This window comes from Anguilla anguilla, chromosome 3 (assembly GCF_013347855.1).
Source record: "Anguilla anguilla isolate fAngAng1 chromosome 3, fAngAng1.pri, whole genome shotgun sequence".
Taxonomy (NCBI): Eukaryota; Metazoa; Chordata; class Actinopteri; order Anguilliformes; family Anguillidae; genus Anguilla; species Anguilla anguilla.
The window spans coordinates 10,784,914-10,812,225 of NC_049203.1; the positions used below are offsets into that span (position 1 = coordinate 10,784,914).

Consider the following 27,312-nt stretch of genomic DNA (forward strand, 5'->3'; position numbering starts at 1 on the left):
GGAAACAAAAAGCTACAGATCGAATGGCTCTCCTCCAATCCCACCCGAGCATTCGGGACCCAGAACCGTACCATACACAATGCTTCCTTTACCCAAGGGTTACAACTCAAATACAATATTTTCTCTCCTTTGAAAGCTGCCGCGCAGCAGGCAACTTCAAATGGCCACGCCGTGTGATGTTTAGGGAGTGCACGGAGCGTTTGATCGCGTCTGAATTCTCCACCGCGCCACGGCCCTTTTACTCGAAAACTCAAAACGTGCAACAAAAGCCGGGGTTTTGTTTACTTCTGGTCTATAGCCTGAAAAAACAGGACGGCGAAGGGATCCCGGTATCCAACTTCACAACCGCGACTTCATACGCTGTCGCTCCCCTCTGTAAACAATGGTCTGCTGTGGCGGGCTCTGGGCCTTCAATTCACACCCCTTCAGTTGGGTGGAGATGGCTAAATTTAAACCCAGGTCCCGGACGGCTAACCGCAACCGCGTTCCAAGCCGACGGAAGTTTCCGGTACGGTTCGTTCCGGAACTTCTTCCAGCCAGACCCAGCAATGCGTAAAAGTAACATGTAGTGTTTGAAGTTACAGGTTTGGCGTGTGAACCCTTGTTCCCGTTGCCTAAAAATATCGTTAAGCCACATCATTCAAATTCCACAAAAACTATGATGCGTATTAAGCAAGACGACGCATTCTGTACTTGCCATTAAGTGCTACATCTATAAAATTCCAGGCTAAAAGTACAATCACTGTAATGTTTTACTTCTGCAATATAATGTATAATGATATCTTCTGAATTACTGCAATACCTACATGAAACCACACTGTTAACCATACACACAGAATACTAAATGTGTGCCATTCACTATGTGCATATTTTACCATAAATATCAAACTGTATTCAAGCATAGCAGTCATATTTCAATTAAACAACGCTGGTTGTGCAATGTAGCGATTTACATTTCGCTGGTTCACAGCACAGACAGATCACGGCTGAATAGCTGTTGGGTCCTGACTGGGAAAACTGAGGAGTCTCTCACCAGGTGGATGTAGGGCACGAAGTAGCCCAGCACGGCGGTGGCCACACCGAACGCCCACACCCTGTAGGTGGTGATGTAGAACACCTTCAGGTTGAAGTACTTCCGGGCCTGGGCGAGTCCCCGCTCCCAGCGAGTCCCGACGTCCAGGGGCGGGCCCGCGGAGGGGTGGCCACCGGGGGCAGTGCTGGGCATCAGGGGGCGGAAGGTGAGTGCCAGCAGGGCCTGGACGAACATGAAGATGCTGAGGATCTGGAAGGTGCGGCTCAGGCCCAGCGGCCCCACCACCTTCTTCAGCAGGACGGGGAGCCCCATGGAGAACAGGCTGCTGCCCGCCGTCACCACCCCGTTGGCCAGGCCCAGCCGCCGCCGGAAGTAGTGGCCCAGGATGACCAGGGAGGGCTGGAAGGCGAAGGAGGAGCCGCAGCCGAACAGGATCCCGTACGTGAAGTAGCGCACACCCAGGGACCTGCCGCGGGACGGGGACAAGGTCAGGGCGGAGGACAAGCCCAGGGCGAAGGATAACGGCCGAACTGGGACAGCCCTGATCTTCAAACGATTCCAAAGGTTTAAGAACATCCCAAATCACAATTATGTCCACCCAGAGCCGGGAATCTCCAAAATGCAGACTTTTGACTGAAAAAAACTAATTATTATTCTGACTGCATTTATCAAGAAAATCGCCTGTCATCACCTGCCAGTTTTGTTTATAATGCTCATAACCTAACAGTACTTATGGCCTGACAAGGCTGACATTCTGATGAAAGATATCATAAGTCTTCCCAACTTCTGTGGGTGTGCCTTGCTTCTAAACTAATGTTCTGTTGCTTCTACAACAAATCACTTGTGATCCTTGTGTAAGTGGGCCTCCAATTGGAGATTCAAGCCAAACTCAACCATTGACCTGTAATATAATGTTGGCTAAAATTAAGAAATGACATTGCAACATTGTACTCCAAATAAACAAATATGTGAAATATTCAGTTAATAAAAAAAACTTTTGAAGAGTGAAAAATGTTGTGCCACATTGGCCAGATTCATTAACTGTATGCTTAAAACAGTCACATTTATCCTTTTAGTACAAACAATCCAAACTACATATTTCTTAGATGGTGTGAAAGGATACTAAATGTAAATCAGTCTTCCCTAAATCGGTATTTCAGTATTCAGTAAAGGGCAATAGCCTGCACATGCAGTGGCTCACAGAAACTTTATCAAATGAGGGTTGAGAAACACCTGACTTGTAGTCTCCTGAAGGGTAAAAGTGTACTAAGGAGGATTAATTTGCAAGCGCGGCAAGGGGAAAAGGGTTTTAATTTTCAATTTATGGAAACGTCTTTTTAAATAATAACAGTTTAATTAAATATTTTAAATAAAGAGCCCAAAGGCTTACCGTCAATGTTCTCAGTTTTTGTGCAAATAACCTGCTCTGATGAGTCCTTGAATTCCCTGACCACGTGACGAAAGGTTTAAGGTTACCTGCCAGCTACTCTGGCGGACGGAAAAAAAAAAAACGTACGTCTGGAAATACTGAGGCCCTTTAACGAAGGAGAGCCGCGCAATGTGAAAGGAAATGATATGGATTTCTCAGTTCCTGTTTGAAGTGTGCGGCCCCCTCCGCGCCATGATAAAAATCCATTAGAGGAGCAGAGGCGGAATGGCGGCTAAGCAGTTAGCGTCATGCGGTCGTTCCACCGTGGCACGGCACGTATACAGTGAACCAGTGAACTCAGAGTCCCCCCCCCACCCCCCCCCCCCCCCCCCCCCCCCCCCCCCCCCCCCCCCCCCCCCCCCCCCCCCCCCCCCCCCCCCCCCCCCCCCCCCCCCCCCCCCCCCCCCCCCCCCCCCCCCCCCCCCCCAGGACAAAATGTACGGGGACGGCCTTTAAATACATTCTTTAAAGCCCTTTATTAGGGCCGTGCAATTTGCAAAAACATTACATAAACTTCAGAGGCGGAGCAGTGGCCCGGAGGGGGGGGAAGCGCTGGGTCCGGTGAAACAGAGAGAGGATATCCCAAAGGAACGTCCCAGCGGGGGTCTGACTGGAAAGGGGGTAACGCAGAAAAAACTCACAGGGCCCCTCACAAACACGGCCATAAATTGCCACTGACTGGTACCTTCTGTTCCCATTAATGTATTCAGCAGAAAAACACAGGAATTGCTTTCATCTTCTGTGTTAAGAAGCCAGCTGGTGGTATATTGTTAATTGCTTGATGAAGTCTTTGTCCTGTTCACCTGCAGACTACCCCCACCCTAGACATAAAAGCCATTTGTGGGAACACTTTCAAATGTCACACGATCTCAAACGTTGAAGTCTACCTCAACCCTCCTCCGCCAACTCCCCCATCAGACCACCCGAAAAGGTCAGGCACGCAATTGGTCAGGTTGTAAAGCACATAGTAAGATATCTTGTAGTAAAATACATTAAAATAAATTTTATGTATTTTAAATTTTTTACGTCGTGGCTCACAGCTTCGTTTGGTGGAAACGCAGTGCACAGAACAGATCCTATCGCACTGAAAATGTGTGAAGAAAGGGCACGTTACGTTGCAAAGGAGCTGGTCAGGAGTCCAATGAAAGCGATCAGGGCCCCACTGACCGCCGTCTTCCTGCAGCCAAAGTGATCAGTGAACATGCTGACCACAGGGGAACAGAAGAATATCATGCCTATGGCCAGTGCTCCAACCCAGGCTGAAAAAAAACAGAGAGAGAGAGAGAGGGAGAGAGTGAGAGTGAGAGTGAGAGAGAGAGAGAGAGTGAGAGAGTGAGAGAGAGAGAGAGAGAGATGGAGAGAGGGGGGGGAGAGAGAGAGAGAGACATAGTTAATACAATTCAGTCGTGGCTGTATGTTCCAAATCCCAGACTGCACGCCAGGAAATAAAATCAAAATAAAGTATAAACATTGTGATTTAAAACTAGGAGGACATAAGCTTTAGGAAATGCCGGTAATCCCCTTTGAAGTATATCCCCTTCTACATTCCCCTTCTTCTCATGAAATGAATATACAATGTTCATATACAGGATATGATAAATAAACACTTTCATAATCAAGTAACCACAAATTTGTGTGGTTTCCTTATGGGAGAGGCCACGTGACATCACATGGTCATATTCAACTGAGCTGAAGTACAAAAGGATGCGTTTTCCCCTAAAATAAATAACATACAAATGGTAATTACTCTCAATGGGCATCTGTTAAATTAGGTTAAATAACCAAATCTAAAGTCAAGTCACATCCAATCACTGACGGGGAGCCTCTCATTGGTTTTAACTGCAAGCATAACAAGACAAAATAAATACTGACAGTGTAAAAGGAACTCTGTGTCTCTTAATACAATTCATGCAGCTATAACTTTTAACCGTGCATCGTAATAACTTGACATATCGACATTCATTAACATCCTAATACTCTTTGCTCTCATAGGCCTCATAGTCCCACACTGTGCTGAGAGCACCACTGCCCAGCAGCCTCACTCCACAGCAGCCATCCCGGCTCGGTCTGGAGGGATTTAGCTGAGTGCACAGTACTGTCAGGCCTGAAGGACAAAGCCGTTCAGTGTGCATTCAGGAATGCTAGCGCATGGAGTGTGTGCAGGAGCAGTGTGCCAGGACTGTCGAAGACGTCTGAAAAGCACACAAAAGACTGCAAAATACAGGGCCTTCAGGTGCATAGCTGCTGCCTGGCACAGTCCAAGGACGCATACGCACCTCACTTAAAGCCTCCTCAGTCAGACTTAACCTAATCCGCCAGGGGCACTTTCCCCATTTGTCGCTACCGTTCCCAAATGGCAACAGGTTATTCTGTGCCAAGAACATACAGTTCCGTCTTAGAAGGCCAGCCACTGTCCTCAGCCTTTCAACTACAAAGGGTCAGAATTATTAACATATCAATACTGGAGATTAAGACAGCTCACCAAGAGCTGCAGGCACCATTAAAACTACTGGGAAATTTCTGAATGGTTTCAGACTGATGTCAGATTAGTATCATTGTGAGTACCTAAGACTGGATGGAAAGTTGAATTCCAAGCACCTCATAGATGCTTCTTAAATGCCGGATTGAATAAGATGTCCATCAGAGGTGTTTTACTAACATGCTGTGATGCTTGTCTTGGTTTCCATTCAAGCATTTTAAGTCTTAAGAAAAGCGTTGTTGTTGCTGGAAGGGGTGAGTAAACCTTTCATTTCCTGGAGGAAATCACCGGGCAGGGGATGGAGGATGTTGTTATTTTGTGAAATTAAACTTCTGGAGTTACTTTATTCCGAAATACAAAAATGGAGTGTGACGGAAATGACACGCCGACAATCGCCAGTCAGTTCTCATTTTATACAGGGCAGCAGAAAAAAATGAAATATGTAGGCCTAATGTTGGTCTGTGCATGGTGCCTTTATTCATTCGAAACCCCTCTGTTCTTTGGAATAAACTGATTCACTTGGTCATTTTATCTTTTACGAATCCTCGCTCTCGGCATTATTTAGAATTAGTCACACAGTCGAATATAACTAAGCACTGGTTTCTTTTCTTTTTTAAAACAAGATACATGTTTTAATAATTATGTTGTGAAGCCCGCCAAATAATATAAGACGCGGTCCTTTCTCTTCACGGAGATGAAGACTAGCCCCTTCCAGAATAGCAGGCCTGTTGAAGAACAACCTGAGGCAGTGCACTTTACAACATACTGCATTGCTTAAGGAAAAGAACGATCAGTTTTGGTCCTTATGAAGACTCCATGTGCTCTTATAACACTGATGGATTGTTCTTCAGCATTCAGAAAGAGAATATCTGAAAACTGACAGAAGTCTCATTGCGCATACTTCAATGTTCATCTTCTTCTACAGCCCATAAACACAGTGAGAAACCCTTGGTGGCCTCGCTGCAGTTTGCTACTAAAAAATTAATTTCATGCTATTTTCATGCGTATAGGTCTTATCATTTTACAGAAAAAGCTGTCTTTGAGTTTGAGTCCCCCATTTTCAGTTGTGCAAAATTAAGTTGACAGATGACTGACAAGTGTTAACTGTTGCTCAGGTGTTTTCTTTGGATTGTTCACACATAAAATAGCAGTGAGTGTCTAGTCTTGGTTTTATCCTTTGTTTTCAGCCTTTGTTTTCATCTGTGGAGATTGCATTTGGAGTCAGCAAGCACAAACCATCATGAAGACCAGAGAACTACGGCTGAAAAACAACGAATCTGTAAGCTGAGAGAACAGAAATATTCAATTAGAAGAACAGCACAGAAACTGAGCAGCCCAATATCAAGTACAGCATTCTAGAAACAACTGCAGTTGATGACGGATAAATCCTAAGAGCTGTGAAGAAAAATCCTAAAATCCTAAAACAGACATCACCAGCAGTCTCCACAGGGCAGGGCTGAAAATACTACAAGCCACCATACACAGAAGACTTACAGAGTAGAACTTCAGAGGCTACATTACAAGATGCAAGCTTCTCTTCAGCAAGAAGAATCAAAAGGCCAGATTAGAATTCACCAAAAAAAATTAAAAAAACAGAGATGTGCCAGAAAGGTTCTGTGAAAAAGTGATACCAAAATAATCCTTTACCAAAGCAATGGAAGGCCAAAATGTACGGAGAAAGGAAGGGACAGCCCATGATCCAAAGCATACCACCTCATCTGTGAAATATGGAAGAGGTAGTGTCATGGCTGGGGCATGCACGGCTGCTCCTGGAACAGGCTCACTCATCTCTATTTATGACAGAATGGAGGCTGGCAGCAGCAAGATGAATTCAGAAATTCAGACAGACATTGTCTGGCTATGTACTAAGAAATTCCTCCAACCTCATTGGCTGGTGCTGCATCCTACACAAAGACAATCACCCAAAAAACACTGTCTATACAACAAAAGCATTCATCAATGTGAAAAAGTAGAACATTTTGGACTGGCCTAGTCAGTCACTTGATATATTTTTAATTGAGCAGAAGACATTTCACTTGCAGAAGATGAGACTGACAATAGAAACCTCCCAGAAACAAAGATAAACTGAGAGCGGCTGCAGTGAAAGCCTGGAAGAGCATTTCCAAAAAAGATACCAAACGTTTGGTGATGTCAATGCGTCACAGCCTTGATGTAGTTCTTGCACTTAAGGGCAATGCAACCAAATATTAAGATTTTATTGCTTTGATTTACTTAAGTTCATCCATTAACATAATTTTTCACGGCTGAAAATGTGGGACCCAACACAAAAACAGCTGTTCTGTAAAATGGCAAAACATATACACATGTAAATACCATGACATAAAAGCTGATTGTCTGCAGTTTTGTCTTAAGTATTACGTATACAGCAAAAATAACACATTTTACTCTGTTACCTTACTTTTGTTTGGCACTGTATGCAACAATACACAGTCAAAGCCACAACTATCAAGGGTATGCTGTGAGTTTTGTGGGCCAAGGCTGAGATTTACAATGCTTGACATGCCTGAACATAATGATGAATAATGATTAAAAAATGTTCTTACATGCCATAATTCGAACTGGTCAACACTGCCAAAATGGCCCTGCACAGGCTGCATTAGGAGAGCGTAAAGAACATTTGTGAAGCATATATATAATGGCAGCAGTATGTTGCCCATTTTAGGATAACTCACTACCTCTTATATACTCCTTCCCTTCTCCCTTCTCACCCCTTAGCAGCACACATAATCTGTCCATCATTCTCTCCTCCTAATCTCTTCGGTGTTCTTAATAATGTAGCGACAAAATGAGCAAGCTAACCAGCCAATGTTAGCTTGCTGTCAAAATAGCTTTTATCGCCATCCTGTTGCTAACCGCTCGTTGTTAAGACGAGATGGTGATGATTGCTGGAAAATTCCCTACTTGCCACTAATTGTGAAAACATTCAAAAGTTTATGTGATCAAACAAAAGCACCTCTGCTACTCAATCCAAAACCGATAAAGAAAATCTAGTGTAAATGTGAGATAGCTTTGATGCTGCGCCGAATTTGAAAAATAAGCGAAACAATGTGACAAGGAAATCACCAGTGGGCCAACATAGCCTACATATTTCTAGATCTTGAACAAATAAAACACACGCTGCTGCGTATCTTTTCACCGATGAAGGACTTACGTTAAAGTTTGCTAAGTGTACATCTGCTGTGCATGTACCTCTGACAGCTTCCAGCAGCTTTGATATGATTTTTTTGAAAGCACAAATGAGAGGAGTATCAATAAGAGAGAACGAGATCAGTCTATTCAGCGTGTGACCAGCATGGAGCGAGGAGTATGGTGGAGATGTTTTTCACGGTGAGCAGATAGGATCAGCATTACGGACGAGGATCGGCCTCGGTTCTGGCTTTGTGCCGCTCAGCACATTAACCCCACCAGCACGTCTCGCCCTCCGCCTGCTTAGCCTGTGTATGTGTGTCACCACAATCCTGAGCAGGCGTAGCCCGCTTCGAAATGGCACACAGAAAATAACCAAAAAGGCATGTGTAGCCTACGTTTCTTTTTTTTTTCTTTTTTTTTACACAATGTGAGCTGGTAGCTTTAAGATTAGAGAGCGGATAAAAATCATATCACACCGAATGCCTTGAAAGGCGTTTTTCTGCATGTAAAGGAAAGCACTGCTGGAGCATGCAGCATGCAGAGCACGATTACGAAAAGATTTAGAGCGATGAGCAGCATCTGTGCTCACGAAATGCCACCTAAGGTACAGAAACACAGCTTCAAGGCCTCATTCAACGGAAAGTCAAACGAGGCTAAGACTTTCCACAACATCAAGAGAAGGCCTCTGTAACGTGGGTAGATCTGAGGCAGATCTTGAACCACCAACCTCGGCAGCAGCTTCGCACTGCAAATGACACGATTAGCCTGCCGGGCTTAAGACCCAAGTTTCTAAGCATTGGGAGCCAATCGCACTCTTATTTCCTTCTCCAGAGGTGACATGACGTTCTGGAGCTACGAACTACGCTGCTTATGGATCATTTCCCCCCCACCCCCGCCATGAATCTGAGGCATGCTCAAGGCATAAGAGCCCCCCCCCCCCCCCCCCCGACGAGCACTTCTAGCTCTCATCCAGGGAAACGCCAAGCCAGAATGAACCAGTCCCGGTTCAAAGGATGCCAAAGCCGGTAAAAGTTTAACAAGACCACCATACACACTCCCCCTCAAAGGACCTGCACTGTTTGTGCCAAGTCTGCTCGCCCGTCTACAGGGCTGGCAATAATGCCAATGACATTTAGGAACAGTGCGTGCTGATGAGAAAGCAATGCTTTTTGGGTCACCCACCGGTTAAATATTACCCCCCTAGGTAAATCATCCCAGCTTGCCTAGATGTACACACAACAGTGTGTTGTAACAACCGAACAGATGAACTCAAAGGCTTTTCCCTATCCTAAAAAAAAAAAAAAAATTCCCAGAAAGACAAAAGGGAGCCTGAAAGCCACACAGAACAGAATTTGTTCCCTTCAGCTTCAGATCAAATAACCCTCACATCCATCTTTGTTTTATAAATGAAAATGCACATATCCAGCTATGTCTACTTCGGATAATCTGATATCACAAATTTGCCAAAATATAAAGACCGTAATCAGATCTGAGGAAGGTGCTTATTCAGGCATGGAGGGCCTAAGGCAGGGTTTATTCCCCAAACTCAAAACACCATAGAAATTCCTCCCGGCATTGCAATAGGATTAGCCCTACGATTTTCTTGGAATATCCGCCTTGAAAAAGAACACCCAGAAGTTGCTGAGCTCAATTTTAACCACATTCCTGAAGAGGTCAGGATGAATTCAGGATGAACGAGTCCATGTGTGTGTGTGTGTGTGTGTGTGTGTGTGTGTGTGGGTGTGCATGTGTGTAACTGCTTTTCAGAGCAGTCGCATAGCAATATTGGTTTATAAACAAAAACCCACCGTGTCCAATATTTGCCTATATGTGGACAGGGAGTAACAGGGCCGACATCCTCCATCTCTGGAGACAAGCACAGCTTGTATCGGCATTCAAGGCTGAAAGCTGTGGTGAGACCCAGAGGGATAACAAACTTATGATTTCATTAATTTTGTCTCAAGAGCTCAGGCAGATGTACGTATCCTTGTCTGGGGTTGTCCAGTCGTCACTCCTCTGGTTCTGACACGCTGAATGTGCCTTCCAATAAGCTCCGCACTATGGGTCACATGGCTTACTGGGCAGCTGCACCCAGGCTCTGCAAAGACCGACCTGAGTGTTTTAGGTCTTCCGACTCCATCCAGTCTTTTTAAACGCAGTTAAAAACCGACCAGTTAGACTAAGCCTATAACATTGCTTAATTTACATAGCATGCTCATCTATGTGAAGTGGTTACAGTCTTTGGCTCCTGAGTAATGTATTTATTGCTCTGTTCTTCTTATTTCACTTATGTTGATTCTGTTGTTGTTCTGCATCGTGCATGTTTATGCACTGTAATAGCACTTTTGAGTGTGGGAAAAGCGTTTCACAAAATACAATGTATTATTATTCTTAGACCTATTATTATTAGAGTCCCGGACCTCACTATGAGGTTCTTTCCCCCACCATCTCTCCCACATGAGTTCAATATCAAGCACTACTGTAAGATGCACCAGACCTCAAGTTTTTTTTTTTTCTGCAGTACTGTCGTTTCATTCAAACCTTGCTTCCCTCGGGGCTCGGAGAGCTAACGAGACGCACTGCCCTCTGAAAAGGGATCAAGTGCAGGGGACTGGGATTGAGCTTGCAGGATCATAATTAGACTTAACATGGATTTAACAAGCTTTAGGGTGTGCCAGACAACTCCTCCACACATCTTGACATTATTGTTCTTAAGTGTGTCCTCCTCAGGGTGGGTATACTGCTGCAAATAATTACCCAATCATCTACAGCTTGGAACAGGAGTCTTAAGACATACATCTGACAAATACACATGCATATTGATCCTCATTTCAACTCATTTCAACATGTAGCACATAATGTAATAGCGTTCTCATCTTACCTTGCTTTAATTTCAATTTAAAACAAAAAGCACCTGGGAAATAATAGCCCAATCAAAAAATTATTACAACAGCAATTATAATAATAGTTTACAATGGAATAATTATGCATTCACAGAGTGAGTCATTATCTCTCATTTAAAATATTGTTTATGAAAATAACAGTGCATCTCCAGGCTCAAGTGGTAGGAGCTGCAGGAGACTTGGTTTGTTGTCTTCCACAGGGAAAGGCGTAGAGGAGTGTTTGAAGCAAGAGGCTTACATGCCAATTCTTAGAGGCCATGCCTTGTACTTTGTTGATAGAATACATACACACACACAAATCACACACACAAATCACACACACAATCACACACACACATCACACACACAATCACACGCACAGTCACACACACAAATCAACCTGGTACTTTTATTAAGACTCTGGCCTGGATTCAATAAACATTTGCCCTCAGGTCTTTTCAATTAAAGACAAGAATTTATTTTCTTCACAAGCACATCGAGTTCAGCAATCACTAAAACTTACTACAAACTGAGTTATGTGAAAAGCAGTACAACGCCTGCATTTACACGTATGTCAAAGTTACGGACAAATGTTGATTGAATAAAGGTCTCCACGTACGAAAGAAGGTATGGAAGGTGGAGAGCAACCAAACACTTTCCCTGGGTTACATTTTTAACATTGCAGACACAGACTAGAATGAGCTAACTAGTACCAACCTAAAAACAAGATCAACATAAACAAAATCAAGGCCTGAACAGTGGCCTCTGTGGAAGGTTATATTGTACTTGCTGACACGTGAGACTGAAATTCCGGAATTTGTGTGAAACACACCTGATAGCAAAAACATGGAGTCATTGGAAAGGACATTTATGGGGAAAATGTATTTAATTGTTCTCCAACTGGTTCAGCAACCACGCTGCCAATCATTACATACTGAGTATTACATAGTTTAACCTTGCAGAATCTACCTGGTATCAAATTACATACCTCGGTTTTCTCCAATGTGTGAGAGATCAAGCAAGCAATGGGGGGGAACTATGATACAACACAAGAAGTATTCTTAAATTATTTGAGATTTCATAATGGAAGGTTAGCTAGACAAAGTACGCTAGACAGACAGAGTTAAACCAAACGTAGGTGGCTAGGTAGCACTCCTTAGAAGGACTGCTAGCAAGGTAGCAAGACTTATCAACATATTCTCAGCAAAGTACTAGCTGGCTTGGTAGCTTAAAGTATTACGCTGATCGCTCATCACTATTACCTGACACCACAATAAAACATGTGATGTTTTAAATAGTCTGGCACAGTTCCATTTTAACTCTGAAGTTAGACGGACCCAGAGACAGCTGCTGTTGCTGCCAACAGCTGTGTTAGATGGGGACAGGAGCACGGTCATGATCTCCCAGTGATCTCAATCGGGATCCTCTGCCGCGCGCGCTACCGTTGGTTTAGCAGCGCTGTATAAACACGGGGCTAAGCCAGCGCTAACAGGCTGCAGAGCGGATTTCCAGCGGGCACACACCTGCCACTGACAGTGTGGCCATCACATGACTCCTCCTCCACCATCAGTGGGCATCACAGAGAGGCCCCGCCCCCCCCCCCCCCCCCCCCCGCCTTCGTCCACGGCCGTCTGCATTCTGTGCCTGAACAAAAGAGCAGCACGGCTGTCATGTGGTCACACTGTGGTGGTCTGGCCCAGATGCTGGCCAATAAACATGCAGGGAAATCAAACCAACCCTCTGCGCTGTCCCAAAAATAGAAGATAAATCTTACCATACCAAATGTCTTACAATTGTTCATTTCCTGCAGCAGTGGTTCTGAAGTTCGGTCCTGGGGACCCTGGTGTATGCTGGTTTTTGTTCCAAACAACAAATTCCAATTCCAGTAGTTAAACAAACTAATTTTAACCAACTACTAGTTAATTTTTCTTAATTTTTATGTTTTGAGGGATAATATATCTTCTTAAACCACCTTGTCAGAAATGGCTATGCATGCCATGAAGAATAAAAGGTGCATATTCACATTTAAACACTTATAAAAATTTAAACTGATCAAATTAAAGACTGAGGTGTCCAAATATTCGCTCATAAGTCTGCATAACATGGCACTCGAACAAACTATGTTAGAAAACCGAAACATTCCGATCCATAGTTGGTCAGTGACTGCACTATAAAAGTATAGCATAGTTTTGGATTTCTCCCCACGTAGACCCTGGCATTTTTCTAGTTTTAAGGTGAAATTGCGATTTGAAATAGTAGCCGTCAGTTGGGATCTCGGGGGCCCATGATCCCTGCTGCAGGAGAGGGTTGTGAAGCTTCTGAATAATGGGACAGATGTTCATCCCCTGCCGTCATAGCGATTTAAAGGTCAGCATCATGTTTCTCTGTCTGGTTTTGTGTTTATGTGAAATCCTACGAGACGGCGACACGTAGAACTGCGCAGACTGGTATTCATTCACCAGGACTCACCTTGTGATGAATATTTCAGATTGTTGGTGCAGTAGGAAAGCATTATGTGAGTGGTCTCTGGACATTAGGTCTGTGGGGGCAGGCGGACCCAAATCTTACCCTCAAAAACTAACCTCACTCACCTGCGCGTGAGTGATGCCCTGCGGGCGTTTTTGCTCCAAAGCGCTCACCCGCACATCGTTACGGCGCGTTTCAACCGACAAATCATCACCCAAGGTTTCACAGAGGCGCACAGGGGGAAACGAAATGCCAGTGAAGCAGCACTTTTTTTTAAAACCAAGAACTGTGAACTTCCTCTCCCATGAGTACCCACAGCACACGCCATGCAATTCAACCAGAAAACAATGAGCAACAGCACAGTGCAGTTAGAACTAATGCGGTACACTTACACTAGCACAGAACTTCACCTGCTAAATGCTCCTCCATTAAATATGCTGTAATATCTAGCCTCTGGAGCCCTCTCCAGTTTCAGAGGAAAGGCAAGGGGCACTAATCAACTAATACGATTAGATTAGGATTTCATGGTCATATGGAAGTGGTTCTTCTTCACAAGCCTTACAGTAAACCCAACTTCCTCATTGTAGTCTATTTGTTGGGTTGCGCTGTTATATTTGCGTAATCCGTGTGATGAATGTTTACATTCAGAAAGGAACAGCAAATCCCCTTCATCTCCGTACCCACTTTTGGCCTCACATCGATAAAAAGGTTTCTCCAGAAACACAGAACCCAAACAGGCCCGTGTGTCAAGGGACTGAGCAGGTCAAGAAACCACGAGACTGTGGTACACGCTTTGTAGCTGTGCAATGTCAGCATCACAAGTGAAGATCACAAATGCCGCTGACGCATAACAAGCATAGAGAGGTATTCTGTGAAGGTTCCTGGTGTCCTATGCTGTGTCTCCTCCTTCCATTGCATAGAACTGCAAGTGCAGTAAAGCAATTTGAACACATTTGGAATTAACAGTGCTCAGTCGCCGAGTTCTTCCATACGTCGAATCCAATTTAATTAGGCCGATTTATTCATCATTATTTATTAATTAGGCACATGTTGCACAGGGAAGGGACTGAACAAATTGAAATTGGCATTAAACAACCAAAAGGTGTGGCCTATTTCCGACTCTCATTTTATGTTCCTGCATCAACATTTTCAGGGAAATCAACTCTCGATCCGTTATTGTCAAAGTCCTAAACAAAATTATTTTCCAAGAAGGCTCACTTTTCAGTCCAGCCAAGATCTTAGTTACAAAATGACTAATGGTCAACTAATTACACTATTGAAAGCCTGGGAAATTTTAACAAAAAATTAACTCTATTGACAGTCACTGTGACTAATAATTCAGCACACTGTTAGACATGCATACACCAGTCTTTCCCCCCAGTTGAATGCAAATTACAGAAGACAACTGAGGTTAAAGAGGTAAGCTCTTACTTTGCAGAACATATCCCTGAGTTTTAGTGTCACACTGACCTATGTCCAATTAGACGGAGAAGGCAGGTTAGACTCATGCAAGTCCCAGGGGGGACAGAGCTGGCGTATTTTTCTTTTAATGGGGGAAGTCAAACCACACTATTACCAAAGAAGGCATTCGTTTCTTCTGAGGTCTGCCAGTGTATTCTTAATAAGTATGCATTCAATCCCCCTCTGAAAGACAGGTTAGGCAAAAGTACACACCTTGGGCTGCTGATGTTGTGCAACAAGGGTTTAGGGGCATAGTTCACTTAAAACCTGAAATAACCCACTTGTTTGAGAGTAGAGGGAATCACAGTACATAAAATGTACAATAAGATTAAGCTTAAAAATGAATACGAAACACTGGTTCAGCAGACACACAACGCAGTAAAAACAATAAATATCCAAGGCCTCAAAACATTTAGAGTAGTTTTGGTGAAACTGACACCATATTTCAACCCTGATGCACTCCAGAAGAAACTTTTTCTTTCACCAGTGAAAAGAATTCTTGAGGCTGTTACGGCTTTCGACCACAAGAAAGTTTGCACACTTGACTTGACAAAACTCCCCCTAGACTCGACTCCGGGATTTGACAAGAACAAGAAGTTCTTCTGAACTCATCAGTTACCAATTATTTGCAAAAGAAAGCAGCACCGCAATGGCACTATGGGATTTCTGGGAGAGAAGCAAGAGCACCTTTTCAAATAGCGCACAAAAAGCTAAAACAAGTCAAGCATGCATGGTCAAGCAATGACAGAGAATACTGTCAAAACATTGATCATGATCAAATTCAGCCTAAATGTTTAAATGTTATATTTTCATTTAACTTCAGTTACTTGGTTTTAATATATTTTTTTATCACCCTACCCCTGCTGCAAAACTGTTCATTATTCTGGATAGCCTTCTACTTATCATTCTTAGTGGAGGTAATATAATTGCACTATTTATGCGTGCAGACTGATGGCAATAATCTGAGTAACTGTCAAAATGCAGACAGCCCCATAAAAAATACACAAGTAATGACTTTATTTTATGCAATGAAGGTAGCGGTGATTAGCATCAGAAAGAGCTAGCATCAGTGCCACAGCGGCCACTAAGAGAACCATCGTGGCTCAGGCCCGCTGGCTAAGGGCACCCACGTCCATGCACATTACCCAGCATGCTAGAGGGCACCCTAACCAAAAGCTCAGACTGATCCTGAGCCTGCCTCCCCTTCTCATTCTGCCCCTCTTCTCTCTCTCTCTCTCAGGACAACCAAAACACATTAATAATGCACAGTGAAGAAGCTCATTAAGAAAAAACAGGGTCTGCTTGGCTGAAGAGCAAAACAGGGAAAAAAATTTAAAGGAACAGCAGCCAAATTTCCAAGGGCTACGCCACCAGCATCGGGGACCAATGCGCTGTGACAGGCTCTGAGGGAAAATCTGCTCAGCGTCCCAGGACCCAGATCGCGGGGGCTTTGGGAAGATGTCCTGCTTCCGCAGGGCCACATACACGCGACACACGCTAAGCACAGAACTCTGCGTTAACTGCCATCACCCACCAGCACCGACGATGCAATACTATTCCACCAAACTACAGAAAAGTGAGCTGCCACAATATTTCTAAAAAGTGAAAAAGTAAATGTTTTATTCTTTGTGGCACAGTTGATGCACAGAACAGATTTTTTTTTTACCTCCACTCGAAGCAGGAACGCATGCATTCTTCCTGCCTGTGACTCTGTAACCACTGAATACTTTTAACTGAGGGAGAACTGTCCCTGCAAAAATAAAATAAATGCAAGGTGAAATTCAATCCTCTTGGCAGCGTGACAAATACCCTGGAAAAGGGGTTTAAATAGCCTTTCATTTCCTTGATGAATGGGACTGGTATTGAAAAGCACTCCTCAAAACTGTAAAACTGTTTTTTTCAGTTATGGGCATGGAGTCTCGACACCAACTTGAATCTCGGCGATGGACCGAATCTGAGGAAAGGCACATCGCAGCATGGTTCTACATCAATGCTCACAGCATAGGGAATGGAATAAAGAGGCACCCATGCTGGCTTTGGTCACTTTCATAACTTCCATATTAACTTTTCCAGCAATGTTAGCACCTTCCCTTTTCACACAGCTAACAGCTAACAGCAATCTGTTGTTCTTACAGTTTGATAGCATTCATGCATGATGGCCCCAGTAACAGTTGTCTGAACAACTGCGGCTGTCAAATGCTCAAAAACAGATGTGGACGTAAATCAAGAGCAAGGCCTAACCGAGACATTGGCCAACACAGTCGTTTTGACTTTGTTGACTTCAGCTTATTAGCCAAGATAAGTCGTTTGCTAATGTTTTCTAATGAAGAAAAGGGGATCCTAAAAGCTTAATCTAAAAGATAAATTACATTTTCTTTAACTCTGACTTACTAGCCAGAGAAGCTGGCTGACTTCAAGTAGTTTGATAATGAAAAAAAGAATACAGTTATCAACCTGCCACATTTTAATGTGCACGTGCACATACTGAAACTTTAGCAGCCTTGGTTTAATTAGGCTGCATGACATTGATGCATGACTGTAACTATATAGAAAGTTATGTAAGGCATAATTGATTTTGTGTACGTGCTCCATCTACTTTCTTTGTTTTTGCAGTAGTAAGAAACAGTGTAGCTGGGTGCACATATTAGTGAAACAAGTTAGCTTTTGTGTGCTTGATCCATTTATGACACGGCTTTCTTCACGCTTCCAACTCTGAAAGTGCCAAACATTTCTGTAAATGTTGGCGTGTTTTCAGTTGGTGAATTGCAAGTCTAAATTAAATTTTTTATGCTAACTCTCGCTCTCACATAACGCCCAAATGGCTATAACATTCTGCAAGTTCTGTAAAAATCTGAGGCAAGGTTACATGTGTGAAAAAGGTTTCTGTTTCTATTTTCTGCAGTATCATCTGTCAGCCAACTTACTAGTACGAGGAAGACAAAAGAAAACCCCAGGGGGTTCGATTTGGACAGCTGTGCGATAAAATATTGAAAATGGCATTTTAAAAAAAACATTTCTGCCCCAAGAATATCATTGGAGGTATCTAAAATTTTTTGATTGTGATGAATAACAATGATAATTTGGTACATTTGGCAGCAGTAATGGTTCCCTTCAGGGACGGTTCTAAGTTTAGGTGACATAAGCGGTCACCCAGGGCGCCGTCTGTATGGAGGGCACAAACCATCTGTAGGGCAGCAAAAGAAAAAAATGTGAAAATGATAGTTGGCAAAACCACACCCCACCCCCGTCATCAATCTCTCTACTTACAATCCCTCACCTCCCCCGCCCCCACCAACCTCTACCCCCCCCCTCCCAGTTCTGTGATCTTGCCAAGGGCGGCAAGAAGGCTAGAACCAGCCCTGGTTCCCTTCAGTCATTTGATAACCACTAAATACCCCTCAGAATGAGACAGGTTTAGCCTGACGGTGAATGAGACGTGAAGGAAAATATGCAATAAATAACTTCATGATGTGCCCCACTCACTCACTCACTCACACACACACACACACACACACACACAAACATTCACACAGACACACGCGCGCACACACACACATGCATACACACACACACACACACACACACACACATCACACATCACAGCACACTGTACTTATGAGGAAAGTATGTTCACCTTATCAAACATAACGATGATGAATGGCAAAATATGTGCTCTGTAAGGACTGGACTGTGCTTTGCGTTTCACACTGCCAACTTGTCATTGCACACAGGCTAATCAGAGCACTTCAACACAGACCAGATTCAGTCCTTTCTCATAACTTACTCCACACAAATCATAAGCTATTGCCACTTTGCAATGCAAGGCAGCGAAGCTCAGTCAGTGAAACATTAGATGAAGGCAGGTCCTTGTGTTTATTTGTATTTTTATTTACAGTGTTAAGAGCAAAGTATTGTCTTGGGCCCAACTCAAATAAAATCTGGTTATCAGTGGGTTCCTGTCTAGAGTGAGGTGGAACTAAAAAGGAAACGCCAGCCATTCAGGCTTTCTATTTCATGGAGGCCCAGGTGGTGACAGTACAGAGGTCTTGAGAATCCCTTTTCAAATCTGAACAGGTAAAAACGACAACCTTGATACCTCTGGCAAAAAAAAAAAAATCTTATCTACCACCGAAGGGAGCGCTGCATAAACTTGCCAGTCACGACATGGGAAAGTTTGAGAAGAGAAAAAAAACCTGTGAGCAGAAGAAATCACTCCTTGATAGCCTAAATACAAGGCCGCAAATTTCACTGGACACAACGGACAGCTATCAAATGGGCAGAGAGAGCAAAAAAGACGACAGGCGTGCTGGTACGCATGCATGCTCTCACACACGGGAATGCAAACACAATCACACACTGACCCAGCCCATGAGCCAAGCCCGTGGAACATCAAACCAAAAGAGCCGGACTGCGGACTGCTCTTGTTAAGGGCGCTGTTCCAGTGCGTGGACGGGCCTCGTGGTCCACAATCGAATCCCAACTGTGCCTGTGATGACTGTGGTCAGCATCCCCACAGGGCCACACATAATTAGTAGCAGTGCCAGCCAGGGACAGGGCCAGCCGTGATCTACATCTTATCACTCTCTAGCGGCCCCCTGCTGGTCAGTTGAGTCCCTGCGGTCTGCTCGCTAAAGCTTTATATGAAGTGTGTTCCTCTGACTACAGGCTGTATATGATTGGGTTTACCAAATTGGGGGGAAAGCATTTTTTTATTTGAAAAGGCCATTGTGGGACATTGAACAATAATAAATTAATAAAGAACAAGAAAACAACAGTAAAATTGTAACCTCCGATAAGCTGACAGTAGTCAAGCAAATCAGCAGAGGTAACTGCATCTTTCGTTGCAGGTGGTATGGCATCAATTTCATAATGAAATTATTTTTTGTTTGCAGGTTTTGATGCCGTAGTTCAGTTCAATTGCTGGTTACTGCTTGGCAGGCAGCCTTTTCCTAGTCACATTACAGATTATATGTACCCATTTCCTTCTGTGTACTAAGCAGCTAATTCTAGTCTGGCATTTGTATTATCAAATCTGGTGTTAGCAGTTTATGCATGTTTCCGTTCAGAACTCCACAACACATTAAATCAGCATTATAAAATAACTGACATTTTCAGCAAAAAATTCACATTTCAAGTGTGCCTTTACATCTGACCATCAGTCCCCAACTGTATTTTGAAATTTTACAGGTGATAAATAGGTCTGGCTACTTCATTCTAAAGGGACAGTTTTATCTTAAGGTGGTCTTTTTTTATTTATTTATTTATTTTTTTTTTTACAAATGACTGAAGGTTTAGTGCGATAATAATTCTGACAAAAATTTTACAACCACAGTTCCACAAAAATGTCACATTTTGAGCTCTTGGGCAGATTTAAAGCATGGGTGTCACAATCCAGTCCTGGAGGGTCGCAGTGACTGCTGGTTCTCTGTGCGTATCAGCACCAGTGATTAATTTAAGTCATAGACTGGCTGAAGAATTCATTCACCTTAACTGACAGGAAGGAACCCACACATTCCTGCAGACACTGTGGCCCTCCAGGACTTCAGTCTGACACGTCTGATTTAGAGCATACGGTCCTAAAATATTATTCTGTAGGGGAGCTAAAGAAAAATAACTGTTAAACCAAATCTGCAGGGGCATACCAAGAATAGAGGTGTATTATTTCTCAGGCTAATTACAGATGCCAGTACATTTTACAGAAGACTCAGACTGCATGGCTGAGTGTAGGAATTTACTAATGGAATGATGGATTTTACTTGAGAGACGTGAGCCTGTACTGGCTAAGCTAGTCCCCATGGTCTGAATACGGTACAAAACAGCAACATATTTTCTGAAGGAAAACAAGCCTTCTTTTGGAAGAACAAGTTCATAAGCAGATCTACTCACAGATTTTTGGTCTTGTTCTTTTTGGAAAGATGAAAAATTGGACATTTGGAAAGATATAAAATTCAGATTACAATGCTTTTATTAACTGATCTGCCTAATAATTAAATTACTTTTTGTACAGAATATGTTAGAAAAATCATCATCTTAGTCTTATTTGTCAAAAGAGTTAAATTGACCTACTGGGATATAAATAATTGTTGGATTATTTGCTGATGTCCCATAATTGTTTGTCCTTTGAGTGGCATACAACATTGTCTTCAGTGAAATGTTTCTACGCTGTAGGAAAATGTAAAAGATTACAGCAACTTGCTTGCAACAATTAACCAGCAAGTTGATGTAACTCAATTAACAGCAAAGCTACTGTAGTTTTAATTACAATTATAAATAGAAACGGCAGATATCTGGCTCGGCTCAAACTGGATCTCTAGGGGAACTACTGCACCAAAGACGAATTCACCGCTAGCGGAGCGGTCAGGCAGCCTCTACGGACGCACCACCCTACCGCTACGCCGCACCCTACCGTCCACAGAGCGTGCCCTTACGGACATGCCACTCACAGGCTGCCACACCTGTGAGGCACCGCCCTGTCCCCCTCGTCCCCCCCCCCCCCCCCCCCGACTTATGACACCAATGAAACAGCAGGGATCTGGCGAGGCTTGAACTCGGGTCTCCAGGGAAACAGGCAGCCGCACTAGCCACTAGTAGTTACAGTAGGCGAACCGCAAGGCTACAATATTATTTTCGAAAACCAAAACTCCTATAAAAGTTGATGATTAATTTCACCTTCAAGAGACTGTGGTCAGAAAAAAATATAAATATAAATAGTTCACGTTAGTGCAGCTGACTGGTCCTTTTCCACATTAAAGGAACATAACTTTATTTTGGATTACAGTAAAGGAGGACTGCTGCAGTACTTCATCGGCCATAAAGAATTCACATAAAAACTATAGTAAATCTACAGCGAAATGCTGCATGAAACAACAACAGCAAAATACAGTTTATAATACAGTAACATTGCTGCTGAAATGAGTAAACTTCCTAACAGTGTATGCGTTCACCAATATTTGGTATCAGGGGAGCTTTCCTCTGACAGATTAAGCATGAATGTTCCTATTCTTGAGAGCTAACTAGAACTCGGTATTAAAAATTCATAAAACGATGTCTGCAGCACCACTGAACTGAGAAAATGCGTCACCCCTAAGCCTCCTCTCTGTTCATTTTTTTGCCTCTCAGTAGTGGATCAGGCTTGCTTTGGCGGTCCAATTAAATCCTCGCTTACAAAAGAACAGTGGGGCTATTTTTCAAGATTAAAATCAGACAGGCAGAGGAAAAAAAATGTAAAAGAAAAATAAACAGAAACAGGAGGGTAAAAAAAAGCATGTCACCGTGAACTCTTTGAACAGGCTGAACGAACACACTGGGGTTAATACAGCATCGCCTAGACCCTTATTTTAATCTGATTATATGGTATCACCACGCTGTCTGTTAAGATGAATCTTGGGGGGTTTTAGGGAAACCCGAGTATTGAGCCAGCGAGTGAACTACATTGGTTCAATGATCATCTCTCCGCTCCCCTCTCAGTGATTTACAAAATTGTACGTCCCTGAGGAACAGCTGGTCCACTGAGGAAATTGAGCTAATGAGCTCCAGTAAGAAGCAATGTAATCTGTACCAGACGACAGCGGGATTGAGGGTGCACTAAAACCAACGAACAAAAACAAGTACCGCAGGTCTACAATGTGCTCAGCTCTGCAGAACACGCTGTCTCCGCGACATAACACCACGTAGGCTCAGCTTCGAAGCAGACTTTATGGCATCTTTGCGTAATTAAAGAGATTTAAAAGGCTGGGATCACGAATACGAAATAGGAATAAAAGCACAAGAAACTAAAGAGTGTGGCTAGACTTTGCCTAATCAAGGGTGAAGGACAAAATTGTCTCATTCTTCATTTTAACCGAAGCGTAGGAATAACCAGCTCTAGTCCATACAATTTGAGGATGATTTATTTATTTATTTATTTTTTAATCAGAGGAAGATTACTGTGGTCTCACTAGGACCCATGTAATAGTTGAACAGCTGTGGTGGATGAGATTGCATTGTCAGACCAATCTATGCACAATCCCTGGTGAGTGACTGTTAGACAATCAAACAGTGCAGAGGGGTCAGACCAACCCTGTCAGACAAACCCAGCTGCACAAACTCATAGGCTACTGGAAACACTGGAAGAGAGGCCCCGATCTTGAAGAATTACTCGAATTTCAATGTGAACACATCTGATAGTGGAATTTCTGTAAAGGAGGGGGACTAAAGACAAGCAAGAACGTTCAGCCATTCCATCTCTGAGCTTGGCCTTGGTTCGGTTTCTGTATCAATGAGTAGCCTAATACTTGCAAAGCAAGCTATACACTGCATCCTCTGCTATTCCATTTAACTGGGTTGTTCAGAAAAGTACGCAACAAGCAATGGAAAAATCATTTCTAAAGGTCTGAAATTTCATATGTGATTACTGACGCACAAAGTTAAGGGCCTGTTCAATGATCACATATAAATGCAACAAAAAAAAAGTGACTTCAAAGGTTAACACCAAATATGACGCACAGCCACATTTACAGAAACCTGTAACCATGGCAACAGCTCAATGTTCTTTGGCCCTCATTATGCAACTGCGTGAGGGTATACGAGGTGCCAGACAAGTCAGATCAGTCTGAGAGTGGGATAGGTGTCGAGGATTAGTGGAGGAGGTAAGGGTCTAGCAGTAGGCTCAGTGCTGAAGGCTCATCCCCTGGTAGGTCTCCAGTTAACAAAGTCGTGTGGGGGTACAATTAAGCTAAACCTGAAACCAATTTACTGCTAGGCAAAAGACATGATGTTATTTACATGCATATTTACATGAACCATCTTTCAGATTTACTTTTGGACACTTGTCTCCACCTCTGCCACTACAACAAGTGTTACTGTCCATAGAAGCTTTATCCTTTACACTATAGCACATATCCCATCCTAGCATCATTCATTAAGCTCTTCTTCTTGACAGGATATATACACACATATTAATAGTAAGCTAGCTCTAATTCACTGAAAGAACACTATATCTTTTTGAACAGCATTATTGTCAAGAGGATACAATGAACTCTCTGGCTAATATTTTCAGGAAAGAGCAAGAGCTGTGAATTTAAACAGATCTGCTCTAACTATATTTTAGTTTCAATTAATTTCATAAATACTGATTTCAAATGAGGAAACTTTTTTCCCTGCTCAGCCATTTAATACATGATAACCTCCTCTATCACCAATCATCTCCAACATTGCCTAAAATACTTGAAATGTTAGAACTGTGCTAAAACTAAAACAATAAATAAATAGGCTATGCTTTCTCATCTACATAGTCTTGATAACACGGCAGAGCACAGGCTAAAATAACATTTTGATACACAAGTATTATAAGTTATGGTATTGTAATTACAAGCCTCTGGATGTCATTTAACTGTTCCTATCCGTAGCCTACTGAACCACCGGAGTAAAATACTCTCGTTTTGTAAGTCTGTCTTGTTCACTTAGTCTAGTTTACCACCAGTGTCTCCAGCATCAGCACCAACAACCGTAGGCCAGTCAACAGGTGTTCCTCTACTCACCGACTTTAAACTGAGAAGCATGATCACTGCCATCTGCGTGGTCCTTTACGAGCATCATATGTAGAATGCCGAAAGAATTCTGAATTCCAAAAATTGACCCATTGCACCATGTTGCGGCGAAGACCACGAGCCAGCCGAACCCACCCTCGGGTGGCACAAACCCAGAATCGTGACCAGTCGGGGGACCCTTGGGTTTGACCTCGTAGCCTGGATATTCTGGTGGTTCATCAAAGCACCCTGTCTCAATAAGGTGTACAGAGTTGTCGTCTATGGATTTTTCCCCATGTCCATTCCCCTCATCTTGTTTCTCTGAGCTGGTTGCCTTCTCCTGAGTGGTTGGTTTCTGCTCCATTTCAGATTGATCGTGGTCGCGAATAGGTGTTTCGCTGCTCGGTGGCTCCGGCTGATTGTCAATTCCATTTAAACCCATTTTTTCTTGTTCTCGTTCGTCTGGTTTATGATCAACTAAGGTCTCAGACGCATTGTTGTTTTCAGTGCGCATCCTTTAACACAACCTTCCTTTCGCTGTCCAAGCTAGCTAACGTGGACTAGCAAGACGATAATGGATCCAACTAATAGCCTACGCACCGATTGAAGATTATTTTAACACTGTCTAGTTACCTGAGATTAAAAGTACCAAAAATACCGTAGACTAGCGTTTGTCTATTCAAAATATTTAGATGTCCATCGATGGAAATCTGAAGCGCAATGAAGACAGTAACGAGAACGTTTGCATACTGTCAAGAATCGTGTACTTAGTCCAATACTCTCTTGCCTTTCCGGGCAAATATCTTGGCCTGAAGACGTCCGCGTTTAATTTATCGAGCGCCAAGTAACTGGTGGTATAAACCGAACAAAATATGCGACTGTTCTTGGTCCAGATTCTCTTTCGCACTCAGATCACTCGCGAAATGCATGCAGTATTTTCTGAACTGTAAACACAGATGAGAGTCAGCTCCTCCTCTTTCACTTGTTTTATATCCGCCACTCGGAAAGGCTCCCCGAACTCGCTTTCTGTGGGTCCGTCGGCGTAACACCCACATAACCTAAACAGAATAAACAACCTTCATTCACCAGATTTCCCCCGCCTCCTCAAACCGTCATTTCCAATGGGCTGTCCGAGACACCGATTTAAAATTCCAACAGCACAAGCTTACGGAATGAGACTAAGATCGGACCGCCCTCTTCCCAACAGTCTCTCCCAGGCATTTGATAGATCGCTAAGTGAACGCAGCAGTTTACGTGAACGGCGTTGGCCAAGTTGACTGTTGAACCTTCGCGATGCTATATTCCCTAATGTAGCAAGTGATGCTTATTTGTTACAATACCGATACCGTGTTGCTTATGCATATGTAACAATATCGAATGTAACGTTAATGTTATTAGGCAAGAAGTCAAAACAACCATGGCTGCCAGGTTTGGTGTATTAGGCTAAATCATCTAGTTATTGCTGATTTGGCATTAACCTCTTGAAATATGTACATATAGGCTAGGAATAGCTTGTCAAGTGTTGACAAAATAAACTTGAGATTTGTTTTTTAAAAAGGTGAAAAATCAAAATGATCGAAGCCCCCTTGAATTGTACAATGCCTGTACAACCTCAACAAAACTCACCTGGTGTCAGTTTTATAATAGGCCTACTGTATTTGCTTTATTTGTGGTTTAGGGTCTCTTCTGGAAACATAAGCCACGATAAAGATTAAAAATGGTTGTTCTTGAACAAGAATCATAAGTTAAATTTAAGTTATTTCAGAATAAATACCAATGTTGTGAAAGCTATGGTATATCTGTATGCAACATTTATAAATTGGGTCAAAACATGTCAACCCACATAATGCAACAAAACTTGGTACACATTCAAACAGCAATTATCGTAAGCCACTTTTTTTCTCCTCTGTTTCACCAGGTGAGTCCCATTGAGATCTCTTTTACAAAGGTCAATATGATTTTGGTAATCATAATTACTTTCTTCTGGGTAGGGTATATGTTATGGATGTTTATCCAGTTTTCTCTTGGTGGGGGGGGGGGGTTCATTTGCATAAGCACTGTCCTTGAATATTCCCGTCAATGGTTTAGAAAAAAGCCTGAAGTCTCTGCTGACATCATGATGCCCTTTCATTTGATCTTGAAAGGCAGGCAAGCAGTGGGGCTTAAAAAATGTAGCCCAACCAGTTCTCTGTTTCATTTACCTAATCTAACACAGTTCAAAACACCAAGTACATTTTTTATCGGCATATACAGCTTTTGCCTTTACATTCTCTGTAATAAGCACTAATGTTGGATTGTCCTGAGTGCGTTATAGGTCATAAAATCAGATTGGTGTGTCACAAGTTTCGCCCTCTACGATTATTAAACTGCTAACCTAAGGAATTCAAAAAGTGAGCCTAATCATCACAATGTTGCTTGAACTGTTTCATGTGCTTTGCGTCTTTGCTTAATCAAAATGTTAACAGTAACAAATAGCCAAGCGTAAGTGTGTCCCTGAAGCAACAGGATGGTGATTAAATTGAACTCTCCAGAGTAAAACAAAATTTTTAATAAGGCTTCATCCATCCATTATCTATACCTGTTTATCCTGGGCAGGGTCACGGAGGGTGCTGGAGCCTACCCCAGCATGCACCGGGCAAGAGGCAGGAATGGAATACACCCTGCACAGGCTACCAATCTACCGCATGGCACACACACCATTCACTCACCATTTATTCACACACTCATACCTATGGGCAATTAAGAGTCTACAATTAGCCTACCTGCATGGCATTGGACTGTGGGAGGAAGCTGGAGTACCCAGATTAAAATCAAGGACCTTCTTTCTGTGAGGCAACACCGTACCACCCACTAATAAAGTTTCTCTTAGTGAAACACATAGCCCAGGAGGTAAGAGCGGTTGTCTG

The 27,312-nt window shown here is 43.0% G+C and overlaps 1 protein-coding gene across 1 annotated transcript in view; it reads right to left on the reverse strand.

The window, feature by feature from the left end:
• The window catches only part of slc16a2 (solute carrier family 16 member 2), a 33,783-nt gene extending 8,161 nt beyond the window's left edge, over positions 1-25,622 (reverse strand). The window contains exons 1-3 of the mRNA XM_035408833.1: positions 24,419-25,622; positions 3,577-3,721; positions 1,034-1,499 (exon numbers count right to left, since the gene is read on the reverse strand). Coding sequence (XP_035264724.1) covers positions 1,034-1,499; positions 3,577-3,721; positions 24,419-24,920 — 1,113 coding nt within the window. The 5' untranslated portion in view covers positions 24,921-25,622. The remainder of the gene's footprint in view (positions 1-1,033; positions 1,500-3,576; positions 3,722-24,418) is intronic.
• Positions 25,623-27,312: the final 1,690 nt, after the last annotated feature.